The 18,983-nt window shown below is 36.1% G+C and overlaps 1 protein-coding gene across 1 annotated transcript in view; it reads right to left on the reverse strand.

The window, feature by feature from the left end:
• Window positions 1-18,983, reverse strand: part of DIAPH2 (diaphanous related formin 2) — a 265,592-nt gene that overhangs the window by 99,971 nt on the left and 146,638 nt on the right. The window contains exon 25 of the mRNA XM_076347001.1: window positions 10,271-10,435. Coding sequence (XP_076203116.1) covers window positions 10,271-10,435 — 165 coding nt within the window. The remainder of the gene's footprint in view (window positions 1-10,270; window positions 10,436-18,983) is intronic.

Consider the following 18,983-nt stretch of genomic DNA (forward strand, 5'->3'; position numbering starts at 1 on the left):
ATATTTTTAAATACTCTAGCACCAACAGAAACAAACATTCAGAAAGTGACAGATTAAAAATATTTCAGATCATTTGATATAAACTCTGTGAGGCAGCAGGTTAAAGTGAAGAACCAAAACAGAAAAGAACAAACTGGCATCTTGCTTCAGGCAACTGATTAATCATTATTTGATAGGAACCTGAAACTGTATCAAACCAAAATGTATCAGGTTGCAATTGTCCTCAAGGACAATAGAAATTTGTGTTTACTTTCAATGGAAGAAAGGACTAAATCAATAAAATCTAAAAAACATTTCTTCTTCAAAATAGTCCTAAATATAAAAGGTATATTATTATTCATTGGATCTACTATTTCCACCACAAAGACGGGGAAAAAAACCCAACCCAACAAAAAACCCTTATTGCTACTTTTGACTCAATTTCTCTGTAATCGTCAGCTCCAAGACAAGAATAAATACACCTTCCCCCCCCGGCTTGATTTTGAATCGTGTTCCATTTGCAAAGGAAAGTCATGCTGAAGTGCTTTACTTATTTCTTGTGATAAGCCTTGAATACAATGAGGTTATCAAGACATACTTAAGCACAAAAATCAAAGAAGTAAACATAAACAGAGGCAATACAAGTACCAGGAAAAATCTAGTTAAAAGTTCACTTCAAAGGTTTAAATATTCTGCCTAATCTTAGGACAAAAAAAACCCCAAAAAACAGAACAAAACACGACTGAGCAAGAAGCAGTACAGCCATCGGGGACCATGAGGGACAAGATTTCTAACTGCAAGAGGTAGAGGGGTAAAGTGATGCAAACTTTATTTCGTTGTCTCACCACACCCTTGGCTCTAATTATGTTACCTGCAAAACTGGTTAGAGAAGACTGGGGATAAAGTGGGAGCAGATATAGAATAATAAATAAATAAGTAAACTGTTTCTTCTATCTGCATCTCTAGGTTGATTCACTATATTGCAGCTCAGTGAACTTAAATGGCTCACAAGGAATATTTGGTTACATGATTGGTCAGAGGTGCTGTAAGTTTATTTGGCTATTTGCAATCATATGATGGCCAGTTTTAATGTTGTCACTTAGACTGCAAATTCCTAACTACGCAGTGCTTTTTTCTCCTCCATCATAGAACAGGCCAAAAAATAATTATGCTCTCTCACATGAAGGTAGACAGATGTTGATAAAAATTAAGTACAAAAGATTAATTTGGTACTTGACTGGAAACTTTGTATCTGGACAGTTTTTAAGACATAAAACAATGAACAACAAAATGTCCACAAATAAGTCAATTTCTGAGGTAATTGTCTATCACTGGGAAAAGTAGAAAGTGTTCCAATGGCAATCAATATGTCTCACAAAGAAACTGAGGAAGGTCAGCTACTGCATCAGCTCACACTGCCTCGTTATAGTTTCCTTTCCTACTGTTGTTTAGGGATAACAAATTAACAACTTACTTATATGGAAAATGTTGTTGGAAAATAACTTGAAAAGAAACAACTGGACCCAAAGGAATCTCACTGTATTGCTGATACACTTTGATCAGAAGAATGAAAGATGAAAAAACAACATTGACTGTTCCAGGAAATTTTTTTCTCATATACTCTACATCTTGTCATTCAGCCTAACAATTTCTGAATGCTTGGACCAAGTGGAGATGCATTTATTAAATACTGTTTCTGTCCAACTTGCTGTATTGGGTTTGCGTGGCAAGGTTTTGGTAATGGTGGGGCTACAGGGGTGGCTTCTGTGAGAAGCTGCTAGAAGCTTCCCCTACATCTGATAGAGCCAATGCCAGCCAGCTCTAAGACAGACCCACCGCTGGCCAAGGCCGAGCCCATCAGCGATGGTGGTAGTGCCTCTGGGAGAACGTATTTGAGAAGGGGGGGAAAAAACCTGCGCAACTGCAGCCGAGGAGAGGAGTGAGAATATGTGAGAGAAACAGCTCTGCAGACACCAAGGTCCGTGAAGAAGGAGGGGGAGGAGGTGCTTCAGGCGCCGGAGCAGAGATTCCCCTGCAGCCCGTGGTGAAGACCATGGTGAGGCAGGCTGTCCCCCTGCAGCCCTTGGAGGTTAATGGTGGAGCAGATATCCACCTGCAGCCTGTGGAGGACCCCAAGCCGCAGCAGGTGGATGCCTAAGGGAGGCTGTGACCCTGTGGGAAGCCTGTGCTGGAGCAGGCTCCTGGCAAGGACCTGTGGCCCCATGGAGAGAGGAGCCCACACTGGAGCAGGTTTGCTGGCAGGACTTGTGACCCCATGGGGGACCCACGCTAGAGCAGTTCGTGAAGAACTGCAGCCCATGGGAAGGCCTCATGTTGGAGAAGTTCGTGGAGGACTGCCTCCCGTGGGAGGGACCCCACGCTGGAGCAGGGGAAGAGTGTGAGGAGTCCTCCCCCTGAGGAGGAAGGAGCAGCAGAGACAACGTGTGATGAACTGACCACAACCCCCATTCCCCATCCCCCTGTGCCGCTTGGGGGGAGGAGGTAGAGCAAATTGGGAGTAAAGTTAAGCCTGGGAAGAAGGGAGGGGTGGGGGGAAGGTGTTTTAAGATTTAGGTTTTATTTCTCATTATCCTACGCTGATTTGATTGGTAATAGTTTAAATTCATTTTCCCCAAGTCGGGTCTGTTTTGCCCGTGACGGTAATTAGTGAATGATCTCTCCCTGTCCTTACCTCGACCCACGAGCCTTTCGTTATATTTTCTCTCCCCTGTCCAGCTGAAGAGGGGAGTGATAGAGCGGCTTTGGTGGGCACCTGGCGTCCAGCCAGGGTCAACCCACCATGCTTGCAAAAGGCAAGCAATTAGAAAAGATGATGCATGCATGTATTTTTTATTTCAAGTAACAAAAAATGGGCATTATTTTCCATTCGATACATGGCACTTCCTCTAATAATCATCAGTCTTTAACATGAGTTTTCAAAAGACCAGCTGTTTTCTTAACATTGAAATAGCTTGATATGAGCATTACAAGACAAACGCATATCAAGCTCCAAATGTACTTTTATATATAAATGTACTTTTATATATATGTGTGTATATATATATACACACACATACACACACCCACAGAGAATTTTCTCTGTAACCTGGGGATGTGCCATTCAGAATATATTTCTGATTTAATTATTTTAGATTCATCTTTAAAAACATTCATATATATTCTATCTTTTTCAAATACACTAGCTGAATTGCATGATTTCATAACATAAGATATTCTTATCCTTAGTTGCAAATGAAAGGAAAAAAATTGTCATTACAATCAACCTATTTAGTCAGTATTCTCACTTTTACATAGTGGAATCATATGTAGAATCACAGGTTAAGCAAAGGGAAATACAAGCAATAGCTATTGTACAAAGGCAATAGATGACCAGTCAAGATTTTCTGAAGGGCTATGTTGAATTCTAAGTGCTCACAAAGGCCAATTATCTTGAACAGCGTAGTATCAATTAAAACATGCTGTATGTGTAAAGCATTCATTGTTGGTAACTGACCTTCAAGGGAAACGTTCTCAAAGCACAAGAATCACCCGTCCTGCCACACAGGAGGCTGAGGTGGGGCAGGGGCCAGCTTGGCTCAACAGGAAACTCCTGACGGAGCTCTGACACAGAACAGAAACATAGAACAGTAGAAGGATGGCTATACTATCCAGGAGGACGACTGCCCAGGGAGGGAAGTAATTAAGAAAGTCAAAGCTCAGATGGAGATAAAACTGGCAAGGGATGTGAAAAGCAATGAGAAGGGCTTTTATAGCTACAAGGACAGACAAAGGAAGATTAAGGAAAATGTAGTCTGCTGCTGAAAGGAGGACGGAACCTAACATCAGAGGCTGAGATACTCTGTGTCGCCTTCATCTCAACCTTTGCCATTGCTGTCTCACAAGCAGTTCGGGCAACTGACTGATGTCACTGCGAGGCCTCTATTTCATCAAAAAGCTGTGGGACTCAAGGGACATCTCCAATGCCTGGAAAAGGCAAAGAATATGCTCATCTTCACAAGAGTGAGGAAAGCTTGGTGAACTACACACTAGCCAGTCATCGCTTCTGTTTTCAGGAAGATCACAGAGCAATTCCTTCTGGAAGCCATTTCCAGGTACATAACAGACAAGAAGGTGACTGGAAACAGCTAGATTGGACTTATCAAGGGTAAATTGTGCCTGACCAACCTGACTGCCTTCTCTAATGGGATGACTGGCTCTGTAGATGAGGGGAAGGCAATGGATGTTGTTTACTTTGGCTTTAGCAAAGCATTCAATACAGTCTCCCACAGTCATGGTATCTTCATTCATGGAGATACTCAAAATTCAGTTGGACGAGGTCCCATGCAGCTTGAATTAACTTCTACGCTAGCCCTGCTTTGAACAGGATGTCAAACTCAATGCCCCTCTTAGCATCTCCCTCCAACCTAAATTACCTTATGATTCTATGGTTTGTCTTGTACTCATAAATGTTCACCCCAGACATGTTAGCAACAAAAACAGAAGAAGCAATCTGAAGAACTTCTGAACTTCTAAGTTAAAATTGCTAGTAGCAGAAGAAACAAGCTTTATCAACAGACAGGCATTAGCAATAACATAGGAGAACAACAAGCGGGAAGAAACAAGTCATCAATATTTCAAAAATGTCTGGAATTATACTTCAGTCATTTACCAAAATACTAAAAAAGTTAATGGGACACTTAGAGAAAGCATGCAGGCATTACAATAGTCTGAACTGGACAAATTTAATAAATATGCATGTTCTAGGGAATATCTGGAGATGCTGTGTATCCTCAGTCTTTTCTGATTGCTCCTGAATTCTTATCAGTAGTTAAGACTTTTTTTTTACAGTAAATTCCACAGATGAAATGAGTTTCAGTGTCTTTTGCCTTTCGGGAAACTTCTCACAAGCATAAAAATGCTGCAGAAAATCTTAATTCTTTTTAGTAATTTTTTCCTTATAGAAAAAAAAATTACTGTACTGTGAACTTTTAATGCTTGTCCTAGGCCTTCCTCAAGTGTCTGGAAAAAATTAAATCCCTAAACAAGAATCTTTATGCCACTAAAGTCTACAAGGTTCTGCTCTAGTGGATAAAATAAGTCAAGAAATTCTCAAAAGACCTAATTACAATTACTACTGCTACTACTGTATATATCTGAACAAGTGAATTGAGTGAAGCACAAATGATGCTAAGGAAAAGAAAGTGTCTCCTTAAGCTACATAAGCCTCAGATTTCACTTTTTTATATTGAAGCATTACTATTTAAATTAGTATACATCATACATATGGTCCAAATTCATTTCCTTATTTAATAATTTTTTTTAAAAAAAGGAAGGAGGCTTAGAAGATAAAAGGACAGATAAAAATTTTAAAGACCATAGCATCAGATGGATATAATTAACTATTTAGACCAACATGTAGCATTAGAACAGTATCCTAGCAAATTTTTTTGTCCACCTTCTAAAATTATAAAACAATGCAAGAAATTAACCCTACTTCTCCAGAAATTCAGAAAGACTATTTGTGGTCTGTCTTTTCTATTTGGAATGCAAGTTTAATATTCCAAACAGAATACAGAACTTGACAGTTCTGTTTTGATAAACTAGATTAATTTACAGAGACTTAGTCTTTGGGATAATTTTCCACCCTAGAAAAGCATTTTATTGCAGTTTGTTATTATTAGGTAAAACGTAAATATCATATAAATATCCTAAGAAGAACTGACCATACATAGGTTTGTAGAAACTCCAAAAGCAGAAAGGTCCCCAGTCCCTGAAACACCTGCTGGATTGTGACTTTTGCCAGGAGAAGTAACAGAAGTTTGCATCTATAATGATTTCCCCTTAACACAGAAGGCACTTTATGTCAATTAGGTAATGAGACATTAACGTCTTGCAATACATTAATTTGTTGAGTGTATTTACACCACAAGATGAATGGTTTTGATGAGATGTTATCAGAACATGACAATCTCATACCAAGGATTGTAAGAAAGTATGCGTGAGGTTATTGTGATCCTCAGTAACAAGTGACCACTAGTTCACATCTACATAGTGCCTAGCAGGAGGCACTTACTCTTGATTTGTCCATAGCTACTCCTTGTATCAAAATTTTAAAAAGAAGGAGAGTCCATTGAAACTGATTTAGTATATAAATAAAATACAAAAGACGGATTATATTTGAAAAAAGCAGAGCAGTTACAATCTGCTGAAAATACACAAAACCTACTCGCTCAAGATCAAATCTAGCAGAAGAAAAGGGTTCAGCTACAGAGAGCGTTTTAACTGTGCCAAACACTTTCACAACAGCCTCTTCCCCTCCTATTAAATAACAACAACAATAATAAAATCAAGGCAAATCTGCTGTCTGCTTTGAGTACTGTCTAGTACGCAGAAGGCGGCAGGTATTTGTACACTTACATATAAAGAGTAAAGTAAAGGAGATTCTGGCAAATAAAACCCAGATAATATTTCTCAGTATAACTGATTACGGTAGCTTATACAATTTACACCACTGTTCCATATCCATAGAGAAGTATTTGCAGAAGATGCATACACGTGTATATAGCATTAGCCAGAGGATTATGTGTAAATAATAATTAACAGTAGTTTGCACAAGCAGTCTCAATAGCTTCATTACTCTGATTGCTATAGCTATTTCAGCGCTTAAAAATAAAATTGAACTGTCCTAATCTTTGACAGATTCCTAAAACAGTAAGAATTGGGTTTCTGGAGCTTTGTTATAAGTACAAATGAAGTAAATTCATACTGAAGAAAAATTTATTCTCAATTCAAATAAAAATTCTTCCGTGACTAAATACGCCACCTGAACAATCTACATTGGGAAGCATGTGAATAAAGTATTTCACTAAATGTTCCTAAAACAGGACCTCATTTAAAAGAGGTAAATTAGAAAATATTTTGGGGAAAAAAAATTAGGACAATTCAGGCCAAATAAGAATCACCTCTTAAGTACAGGCATCAGAGATGCACTGAAACCTAAACTAGACAGGCTACTCTCACAAATACTTCTAATGAAATTCAACCAAGTAAAAAAAAAAAAAAAAAAAAAAAAAAGAAGGGGGGGACACGGGACAGACAAAAAAAATAAAGCAACCCTCCCCCTGGTCAACCTCTAGAGTTTTTGTATACTATGGGCTTGCATTACAAGGCTTCTACTTAGCCCTAAACGCCACTAACATAAAATGTAAATGCAATCCTAGAAAGCCGTTTTGCAGAAAAATTAAGGTCCTCATGGGAACTGGCTGAATCTGAGGCAGCATTGTGGCCTTACAGCAGAGAAGGTTGAATGCACACTGGGCTATGTAAAACTGTAATAAGCAGGTTAAAGGAAGTGATTCTTCTACTCTACTGGTACTTCCAAGAGCACATCTGCAGTTCTGTGTCCAGGTTGGGCTCTCCAGTATAAGACAGATATAGACACACTGGAGTCAGTCCAGCAGATGATACTAAGACGATGAGGAGGCTGGAGCACATGACAGGCACAAGATGAGAGAAATGAGTTTGTTCAGCTGTAAGAAGAGAAGGCTCTGCAAAGACCTAATTGCTGTCTATGATATAATGGGAAGGTGTAGAGAAGACAGAACTAGATTCTTCTCAGAGGTGCACAGTGATAGAACAAGAGGTGATGGATGAAAATCGGAACATGGGAACTATTATTCAGTTATTTATTTGCCCACCACAAGTGTGATCAAACACTAGAAAATGGACCCAGAGAGGCTGAAAAAGGCCCTGTGCAACCTGCTCTAACTTGATCTTGCTTTGAGCAGAAAGTCAAACTACATAATCTCTGGAAGTCCAACCAACATAATTCCATGAACTTAGACATGGATAGCCGGCAACATAGTGTTGATATTGTATAGAAAGTTTAAAAATAATCATAAATCAACCCGGGTTCTGTCTTTGCAGGTAGTAGAACTTAGATCATCAGAAAATGCATTGCATGTCTGTACATTCGAAATTTTGGCACCACAAGTCTTGTGGTGATTCCTTCATAACCAGTGCTTTTAATCCAAGATTTTTCTTCATTTGCCCCTTTGTTCTTTAAGTTATCAAAATAATGGACATAGGTAAAGCATTAGCTATTATAACCATACATCATATAGCCATTATATTAAAGGCTAAAGGATGGAATAACCATTTATTTCTATAGAATACACGTTAATGTAGAAAATATAAAACTATTATACCTTGAAACTCAAGAGATTTGCCCTCTGTACAAAGATACACAGATAAATCTCACAGAATTCCTCTCTCCTTAACTAGCAATCAATAAACATGGATAAAATGTAGCCATCTAGATTGTATTTCATCTCCTTATCCAAACAGTTATCAACACCCAATCAGTTATATCCACGCAAAAACACTGAAAAGAACAAGTGTTACTGAAATCATAATATGAAAACGTGTACCATTAACACTATATCATATAGTCCAAAGTTCATGACACCGAGAAAAGCCAGTCAAATTATTATCACTATCTTAGTATCACTCACTATATTGATATATCTGATATATCAATATCAGTGATATATATCACTCTGATTGATATATCAATATCACTTAAGACTATTTAAAGTCTTAAGTACAGCTTTTTGCTGCAAAATGAAGATCTCTCATATATAATTCAGTAAAACCCTCACTCCTGAATTCAACACTTCACTCCTACAGAATTACTTACAGAAACTCATTCTAAACCTGAAACAATGCCAATTTCATCTGTTCCTGGCACTGTGATGTATACATAATAGTTTCTTTTCTGCTTTTGGTTCACTTGGACAGGCCACAAAAATATTCCAGCTTTATTATTAGAAGAATTGTTGCACTTCGTATTTAATTTCTCACATTTACCCACTGAAAACCTGAAATATCACTTTTTCCCACCCACCACCACCACCACCCCACCCCCACCGGTATTACTCAGACAATCCATAGCAATACATGATTCTCTTATAAATACTCTCCCTGGAAATTCAATTATAACCACTGAAGAGCAACAGGCCATCAGCCAGATCTTTAGGAAGTCAAAAGGAAGGAAAATAAAAGTAAGCAATTGGAAGTATTTTCATTCTAACATGCCTTCTAGAAAACATTTGCCCTCTAGCTCCTATCACTTTCACAGCAGTTTAAATACATACTTGAGGACAAACTTTCATCACAATATTTGGACATTGCCAGTCTGAAGTCTGTTTCAAGTAGTTACAATGGAGTCGATTTCCAAATTCAGATATCCACATTTGAAAATGTAAACCTTGGATTTATGAAAAAGTAAATGCACTGAAATATCTCATGATGACTATTCCTCTTCTTGACAAGTCTTCACGCAGATGCGTTGGCATACTTCCTAATTATAAAAGAATTGGTGATTTGCTTACGGAAAAAAAAAAAGAATATCAGCAAATTTAAAATGAATAGTTAAATACATTGTAGTGAAAGTTTTCTAATAAAGTAAACTTGGTATGAAAATTAAGGTTTAAAGTAGTTCTTCCTCCATCACACTGAAACTGAAAGTCCTTGTGATTACATGACAAATTAAGCCAGCTACTGGCAACACACAGATCAGTGAGCCACAGCTGTATGGTAAACAGTGGTATTTCCAAGTGATGTTAATATTCTCTAGAGACATAATGTGACATTCTAGGCATCTGTTTTCCCTGTACACTTCCTATGGTGCAGCTAATTATGGCTTCCAGAGAGCCACTAGGAAAGGTGACATTAAACCCATTAAAAAAAAAAAAACTTAGCTGTTTAAAATTAAATTTTTAAATTCCTTCATAAAAAAGCCATACCCTGACATCAACCACACTGGATGACTGGAAATAGTAATATAAGCATCTAAGTGAACTTCATGAGTTCTGTCAGCAATACAGAGCTCATCTTGAAAGTCTCAGCCTTAGCATCACAGCATCATTAAGGCATCAGCCAGATGAATGTAGACAGGTCCATTCAGGTCTTGATTTTAACACGTTTTTCAGTATCACGCCTGTTTGTTGTGCGTCAACCAACAGACAAGGTTTTTAAAAGAGGAAAAATATTTTCTAATTATCCATATGTCTCAACCACATTAACAGTTGAGTTTGCAAGTTACAAACTGGAGGATGATAGCTATCAGTGACCAAAATCTAAATAATTCTGGAAACATTAATCCAATTTCCTGCCATAGAACAAAACATGAAGTTAACTATAACATGAGAAATACAGAGAAGAGGAGAGAATTAAAATTGGGAGAAAGAAGAAATAAGATTATGTATAATGTTTTGCAGACATTACTCACCAAAAATAGAGTTCTGAAGTTGCTCAGATCGCCAAAGAATTCTTCTATGGTTATTGCTTTGGGATCAAAAGCGAAGTATTCTCCCAAATTTTCATACAATTTAGTCATGTTGTTGTGCATGTTGGACAATTTTTCATATTGTTCTCGGGCACTCTCAGCAAAGCTGTAAGGTTTTGTTAAGGAAAATGATTCAAATGTAATCCAATCTAACAGTAAAAAAAAAAGTAAAGAAAACTCAGTACAAAGGTTAGAACTGGAAAATTTTCTAGTGCTGTCCTGCTTTCAAATATGACATTTTTATGTATTAATGTTTACATGCCTGCAAGCTCATATCAACGTAAGGTGGTGGCACACTTTTCCATTAAATGATCCCTTTCCAATGGTGAAGATTTGCCATTAATAGACTTTACTACTGACTTTATAAAATTTCCAAATATCTTGGACATTTTCCTTCTAATAAATGATTAATTTTGTAAAACACATTCTGTGAAAAGACATACTGAAAATTAGATTGCTGTAAGAATCTGACTATAATGCCCCACTCTGTTCAAGTGATGTCATGTCCCCCATATTATGTACATATATTTTATCTGTAAAATCTGCATTATGCATAACTACCAATGACAAAATTATATAGTATGACATCTTATTTTCTTTGCCTTTTATTATAGATGCGTCTTCTTTGTGGATTCTTTAATGCCTAGCCACATAGCTCAGCTCATGCCTCAGGCTTCCTGTACTAGGTACACTTATTTGGGGCGCTCTCTCAACTACGTAATCTCACAGAACTTATAAAAATGGCATGTCCACTCACCTGCCCCAGTTAACTGACAAACAGCTTTGAAAAATTATTAGTAAGAAAAACACCATGGAACAACAGAAGTCTTTTTTTCCATTAGGAAGTATGGAAGTCTAGAAGTGAAACCGAGATTGACTTCCATCCCAGCAGTCATCATTAAAAGTTTGGCATAACCCTTTCAAATAGAAAAATGTGGCATTCTTCCCCCATATGAAAAAAATATTTTTAGAACAATTCATTTGCAAACATGGGAAGGATGAAAGCTACTAAGGGAAATATTAGTTTGCCTCGAAGCAAGTAAGTTTCAGTCTGCTGTTTTCTTCTGTTGTGGTTGTTTATATCCACAAAGATATGAAGTCCCAAATCACTGTTAAAAAAACAGCTAGTACACGATTAAACTAGTTCTGCTGATACTGAATTGTAGCTGATGAAAGTGTTGTGCTGTACATATCAAAACCCAAGAACAAAAGACACAAGTTATTCCCTGAACTACAAAAATAAATCACGCAGCCTAGCTCCCTGTGGCTTTTACTTGTAATGACTCTCTTCCATGCGGATTCTGATTCTTAATACAGCAGAGCTCATGCTTCAACCTTTCCCCATACTTGAGTCTCTAATTTGAGACTCTGCCTAGTATCACATTTCTAATTACTCAATATCTTTGAGATCCCTATCTCTCTGCAAAATAACAACCAACCTGGAAACTAATTAGGGGAAAGACACATACAGAGAAATCGTATAAACAATTTATTTTTGAGATTAGACTAAACCCAAAAATGATTCTTCAGAAAATAGTCAACAAATTGCAGAATAAAGAAAGGAAATTCAGGTGGATGTTCTATTCATAACATTTCCATAGTGTTTGGATACTGTCGAGTACTTAAAAGACTGTCATTTCACAAGCTACATGCAAGAGTAACAAGGCTGAAAATATCTTCCATTGGAAAGAGGCCTAATATTTCACTTGGATTTTCCTGCTCTAACTGATGGGAGGTATGTAAACAGTCATTTAAAAATTGCTTTTTAGAAGTATGATCAAAAACTTTATATAATGTAAGTTTTCCTCCTAAGAAACTTATTTTCCAAGCAATCCTCTCTTCTTCATTAAAGCCTCAGTAGCATAACAGCTGTATTCTTTTGTCAGCTTGTAATGTTCATTTAGAAAGGCAAAAAGAAGAAACCAACATGATGGATCTTAATATATAAATATCAAGATTTTGAAACAGTAGTATCTACCTATATAGTTTCATACCAGTGCAAACACAGTAGTAATACCTATATTTTCAGTTTTATTGACATGAAGTTTAACCTGCTCCGTTAGAATTTCAAGCTTGGACTGTTGAATCGCTCATCTTAATACAAGACAAACTTGATATAGTTCAGTCTTCAATGACATTTAACTGTACAAAAGGAAATGAAAGTTTAATGGCAAGAATACATTAAATAGGCAATAATGGCACGTTACTGAATTATTGAGCACAGTCTAAAAATTTTAGAAAAACATGAATTGCCTTAGAGTCAGCAGACTACTTACTGTCTTGAACAACTCACCAAAAATACTAGGAAAAAGAAATAAGAAAGTAAATTATTATAAAAATTGTATCTGTGGTTCCTTTAAAAACCACCTCATACAACATAATAAAAACCAAATTAATATACTGAAAATGACTGAAAAGTCTGAAAGAAAAAACCTTCGAACATTCCAGATTTGAAATTAATTCTTTGAGACAAAGCTCTCAGAGTCAAATTCTCCATTCAGGTTGCACATTCAACATGAGAAATAACAACAGTAAGCACTAAAAAGAAAAAAACCCAATACTGCTACTGAAACTAGAATATATTTTAAAGTAACACTGTAGAAACATAATACTGTAATTTCAACATTATTATTTTTTATCTAATAAGTATCAAACTGCATATAAGAAATACCATTAACAGATGGCTTGTAAGACAAAAGAATGTTGGTAAGACAGATGAATATGATGAGCAAAGAGAGAATAGAGTATTTTAGCTATACTTAATTTTGAAGAAAACAAGTCAGTGCTGTAGAGACAATAGTTTCCATTCATATACTATGTCATATTAACAAAGTTGCTTTGTCACACTCTATATGCTTCACAGAATCTTCATACTTATATTAGTAACTTGAAACATCACCCTGAAATGTAATACTTCAAGTCATCGCAGACTTAGTCAATACAATAATTCCAGAGAAGCAAAGCCATACTTGCCTACACTACTTCATGAAAAAACTTCATTGAAAAATCTAAGCTAGCAAAACTTTGCATAATAGAAATACTGAATTCCAACAGTTTTCATTAATATAGATTGAAGCTCTAATGAGTGCTCATTTAAAAACTGTAAACAAGGTTTCATTCTTACTATTCTGAACCAAAACAAAAATCACAGAACTATCAAGTGTAAAGACGCTTGTTCAACTAAGAGAAATTACTTTATTCACAAGCTTGTTTTTCCACATACACACATTTTTTTTACTTTCTTTCATAACCATAAGAAAATTCTAAGTCAAGACTTTACTGTAAATACTATTATTTGAAAAATTAAAAAAAAAAAAAAAAACAACCAAAAAAACCCAACAACAAACCAAACCAAACAAACAAAACCCACCCCACTTGGAAACATTTTTCCATCTTCAGTACCATACGTGTCTCCCCCAAGTTCCACATAAACCAAGAAAAATGGGTTTATAAATCTGAATATATGGAGAGTTATTGCTTTACTAAGATTAGGAAATACACCACTGCAACGATAACAGAACCATATCTAACCACCATCTAGGCAACTTTGTACATACAATCCTTACTGAAGTTTTTTAATACTTATTTTAGTGGTTACTAGGTAAAGGAAAGTTTATGCCCTTTAATCCATTTCCTTTTTTCATTTTAATACTACTGCAGAAGGCAAGTACACCTAACTACTCTGAGATTTTTTTAAGTGTCAAGTTTGTATTTTTGAAGAAGTATTATTTCAGTTTAAAATTTACAGATGTTTTCTGAAAGTGCTATCCTATTTCGTTGGCTTTAACACATCATTCTGAGATTAATAAATAACTAAATAAATCACTGTTCAGTAACTGGTACCAAATAGTTAATAATATATGCTTTACCATGCAATCCAGTAAAATCCTCTGCATGCCATGTCTCTAAAGAACTCTAAAGACAATTAAAATGCAAACGAATAACAAAAGAAAACTTCATGTCTTAAATTACAAAGATACAGGTAAATGCAGACCATTAACTTCCATTATCCTTATTGCTTTATTAACATTTGTTGCCAAATTTCAGTTATCTACTAATTCTACTTTTTCCTGTCTCTTCTTACTATTAAAAGAGAGGCTGAGAAACCTCCACACCTTTTTTTTTTTTAAAGGATTATGTTAATGTGTTTGCATTACAAATGCCAACTTCAGTTTCCATCCGGTTCTGTGGTTTGCTTGACAAGGACCACCACCAGGAAGGGGAAAAAAAATGTTCAGATACCCAGATGGATAAGGATTTCTGCAGTGAGAATATTAAGTGTAGTGTCAGTATCAGAATACAGGTAACTATTAGTACAGCTGTAATGACTGAAAACATCTTTTCTGTAAGTAAATAAATGATTTTTTACACTTTGAAATGTGACCAGATGACTACAGTTTGCTGGCATTTCAGTGCAATGCCTAAATTTAATTCACTAAATTAAGCAAGCAATGGATACAAACGTTACCATGACACTATGCTACCACATTATGTCAGAGATAAAGAATCACTAATTACCATCAATAGCAGAATTAAATTCTTTATGTCCATATTAGGACCACTACTATGGTACTTCCATGCTTTCTACTGGTTTCTTCCATGTAAACAGATGAGAAAAAAACATCAGAAAAATCAAGGTTAAAGGCCTCAAATCAGCTGGAGGGTAAGTCATCACTTCTACCGTAACATATTGATGTGAAATTCATAGCAGATATCAATAACTTGAATAATAAAGTACCTGAACACAGAAAAAAAACCTCACTTGCCCAAAGGCAACACCTATTACTGTCAGCATTTTCAATGAAAATGAAAGCCAACACTGAAAGCTTGGCATTCATCAACAGTAAGTGTGCCACAGTGGAAAGAACATTGGTAATTTAACTATAATTATAAAAAAAAGCACTGGTGTTCCAGCAGTTAAGGAGGCCCCTCTCCAGGGCAGATAGTCACTATAAAAATGGATTTTAAGGGATGTTCACCACAGGTCTGAAACAGTAAAACAAACAGACCACAGAGTTGATGTCTTTGATACCTCCAGAAAAAGAAAGAATGGACTGCAAACAAGGAGATACCTGCCAGAAACTTCTTAACACTTTCCAAAAGCATTTCAAAGACTGAATAGAAGTTCTTTTTGACATGTCCTTCCAGCTACTGGTTACAGGAAGCTGAAAACAGGTGAAAGCAGCATTCCATTGGGAGATTTTTTCATGTAATGCTTGATTCTCAAAAGTTTGTGCTGACACAAAAAAATTCATTTAAGAAAAAGGCAGCTAGCGTTATGTTACAGATGGACTAACTCCTAATAGAGAGCAAAAACACAACGACAAAAGAAAATAAAGGCCTACTGGGACTAGAGATGGAAGGTGTTCTCATTTATAAATATACTCAACCTAAAGGGAAAGAATCAATGTATTTAGCATATTATAAAAATTAGCATTAGTACTCATTTACTGTTCTGAAAATTGACAATTTCCATCAGAATGTTCTGTGTCTCAGATAATACAGTTTAATTAAACTGGCTTATTAAAATTTCCGTGACAAATTATATGTTTGAATGTTTCTCTCCTGTCCCGAGCTGAACCATGGAATTAACATCAGCAGTACTTGAAGCAGGAGGAAATGCAGCCGCATATCACAACGCCACCTTATTATTCTGGAGATACACATACACACTACAACTCTTTAAAGCAACAGATACATCTGGAACAACTAACATACCAATAGTTGAGGCTTTGATAAAATTACAACTTTGTTATTAATCCAACACAGAGTATATACATTTCAACAGTATAAAACCAGTCTATTATCTTTACTGTGTATTCTCTGTTTTGAAGAAATAGAAGTTAGTATTACTTCTGTTAAGTAACTGTCAGTCAGCTCAATCCATAACGTGTTACTGCAGACACTGTGGGAAAATTAATAAACGTTCTGAAAAACTGCCTATTCAAAAAGCTTGAAAGTAAAGTTGTTGGGAGACTAAAATGACATAGTTGGGGGAGAACTAATTAGGCAGAATGAATTATGTAAATAATCACACAACAGCTGATTTTTGTTTGTATGCCTTTATGATGTATTAGATAAAGCATACAAGCGTGGGATTAAAAAACATTTGTGACACCACTCATCATAAATGTTGCATTTTACTAATAGCAATGTGTGGATCACCAGATCTGCTTGCAAGTTAACCTTCCTCATAGGTGGCACTTGACATCCTCAGCAGTAAGAAATTAGCATCAAAAGGAAATTAAGTGTACAGTAGAGCAGGCAAGAAATCAGAAAACAGTTAGAAGAATCTGCTTCCACAGAGGGGTCGACATTTATACCTAAAGGTACTTTAATGAAAATTCACAACCTAATTCATATTTGGCCTTCTATATTTCTGAGTCTGAATCAAGTGTTGAGTAACAGCCAAGCTGAGCTTAAATGGGTGACTGAGCACCGGAACAGGTTGTCCAGAGAGGTTATGGAATTTTGGAGATACTCCAAAGCCATCTGGACACAGTTCTGTAAGCCTGCTCTAGATGGCCCTACTTGAGCAGGGGGGTTGGACAAGACCTCCAGAGGTCCCTTCCAACCTCAACCATTCTGTGATTCTGGGAAATCTAAACGAACAAGGCTTTGGTTACTCTGTTGATACATAATTTCAACTCCAATATGTAACATCTCAAATAATTTCTTTCCCTCTAAGCTGGATATATAATGCAACTTCATCCCATTAAAAAAATCCCAAATTTACAAGTAAATTTTACACACTGTACTTTACCCAAATATAGCTTTTCCCAGTCCAAGCATGCCAAAATTAAATCAGATTATGGGAACTGCTGAAGAGAAACATAAAACACTAAGAACAAACCAGTTGTCAGAATTCTCACTATGAACTATAAACACCCAGTTTTAAAATTACCTTGCTGAATAGTTCATTATTTCAACAAATCAAATGGTCTTTATTATTTAAACTTGTTTTTCAATCAAATGGATTATTCTCATCATCAGAATTTCACAAGATACTAACAGTTCAGCTAAAGCAAGCATAAGGACCAAATAATTGAGTTTGTTTATCTGCACTAGGTTTGATTTAGCTTCCTATCCGCACGTAATCCAACTCATCGTCTGACTTTACAAAAAAGAACCAAATCCATGCTTCAAACTCATCCGTGAAAATAATGTAATCCCTTGACACGATCACCTAAAATTAAAACCGTAAGTGGACTGCTTGCTAATCTATTGCCATACACTATTCACAGGGCAAAACACTTCCCCCCCCCCCGCCCCCTGCCCCACTTATCTACAACTAATATTAAAGAAAAACACTTTAACAAGAAGACAAATATTTTTGTAATGATTTCTAAACAACTACCACTAAGTGTGAAAACTTACTAAAAATATTTCAACCATAGAAACCACATTATCATTTCAAAACTCTTGCATAACATTTCAGAGCAGGATTCTGGATCAAGGAACTGCCAAAGTAGGCAAAAAATATGTTTTATATGGCTAGAAGAGAAAGTTTGATTCAATAGCGTTGTCATCTTTAACGAAGGATGTACCAGTGCACTTAGTTTCTAATCTCCAAGCTCATTCATAATTGAGCATTCTTTGAATTGAACTGGAGAAACACAAACAGAACTTATTAGCTGAAGACAGAAATTCAGCTTTAATAACAGTAAGTCATTTACACTGATAGCTTTATTTTCACCTGCTATCAGTATGTAAACAGGCAGATGCTAACAGTTTTATCATTCACACTACATACATAATGTACCTCTGTGACTACACAGAAGACAAGACTTCTGGAGCATACACAGATAATTAATAATCACAATTATATACCTAATCTGTTCTTCCTGTTGAAAGCCTTTGTTTTCTGGAAAAAAAGAAATAAATTAAAAATCGCAGACATCTTCATTACAATACACTTCATCAACCCAAATTAGAACCCAAAGAAAGCAAGACCCATAGAAGGAGCCCCATTTAATCTGTTTACACAAAATCATGTACTTCTGAGGAGCTTAAAGATTCACTAATAAAATACCCATAAGAAGCTCAGTGTGAGAATTTCTTTCTCATTATAAAGCAAATTACCTCATCATTCAGCATTCTGACAGAACAGCCCAGAAAAGAAAAAAAACCCAACAACCAAAACACAAAAGAACAGTTGCTTCTCAGTTATCATACAGCAAAGAGGTCTATTCCTCTCCCTGGCCTTCATTACCTGAGGAAGTCCTTAACTATCAGAATTCTTTAATACAACTGCATTCACTGTGTACAGACATATTTCAGCGTTTGTGTTCATGAAAATGAAGCACAGAAAGATCATAACCATCTGATAACAATGCTAGCTGTGACCTACTCCTCCTCCCTAAATTGCAGAATCACACTTAAGTTCATGCCACTTAAGATGAGGCTTTCTGACTTGTCCCTAAATAGCCATAAAACTTTCATCTTGAGAAACACTAGAAAAATCTGTCAATGTTTACTTACCCCTAGCTCTACGTAATCATATAAATTCCTAATTTTCATGCATTCAAACTTCTCAGTAATGAAAAGACTATTTCCATTGATTCTATATACACCACTTTACTATGCACAAGAGAAAGCTTATGTCAACATAATTTCAATACTGTCTTTTTATTTATATTTCTGTTAATCAGGATGC

The sequence above is a fragment of the Aptenodytes patagonicus genome, chromosome 9 (assembly GCF_965638725.1).
Source record: "Aptenodytes patagonicus chromosome 9, bAptPat1.pri.cur, whole genome shotgun sequence".
NCBI classification, from domain to species: Eukaryota; Metazoa; Chordata; class Aves; order Sphenisciformes; family Spheniscidae; genus Aptenodytes; species Aptenodytes patagonicus.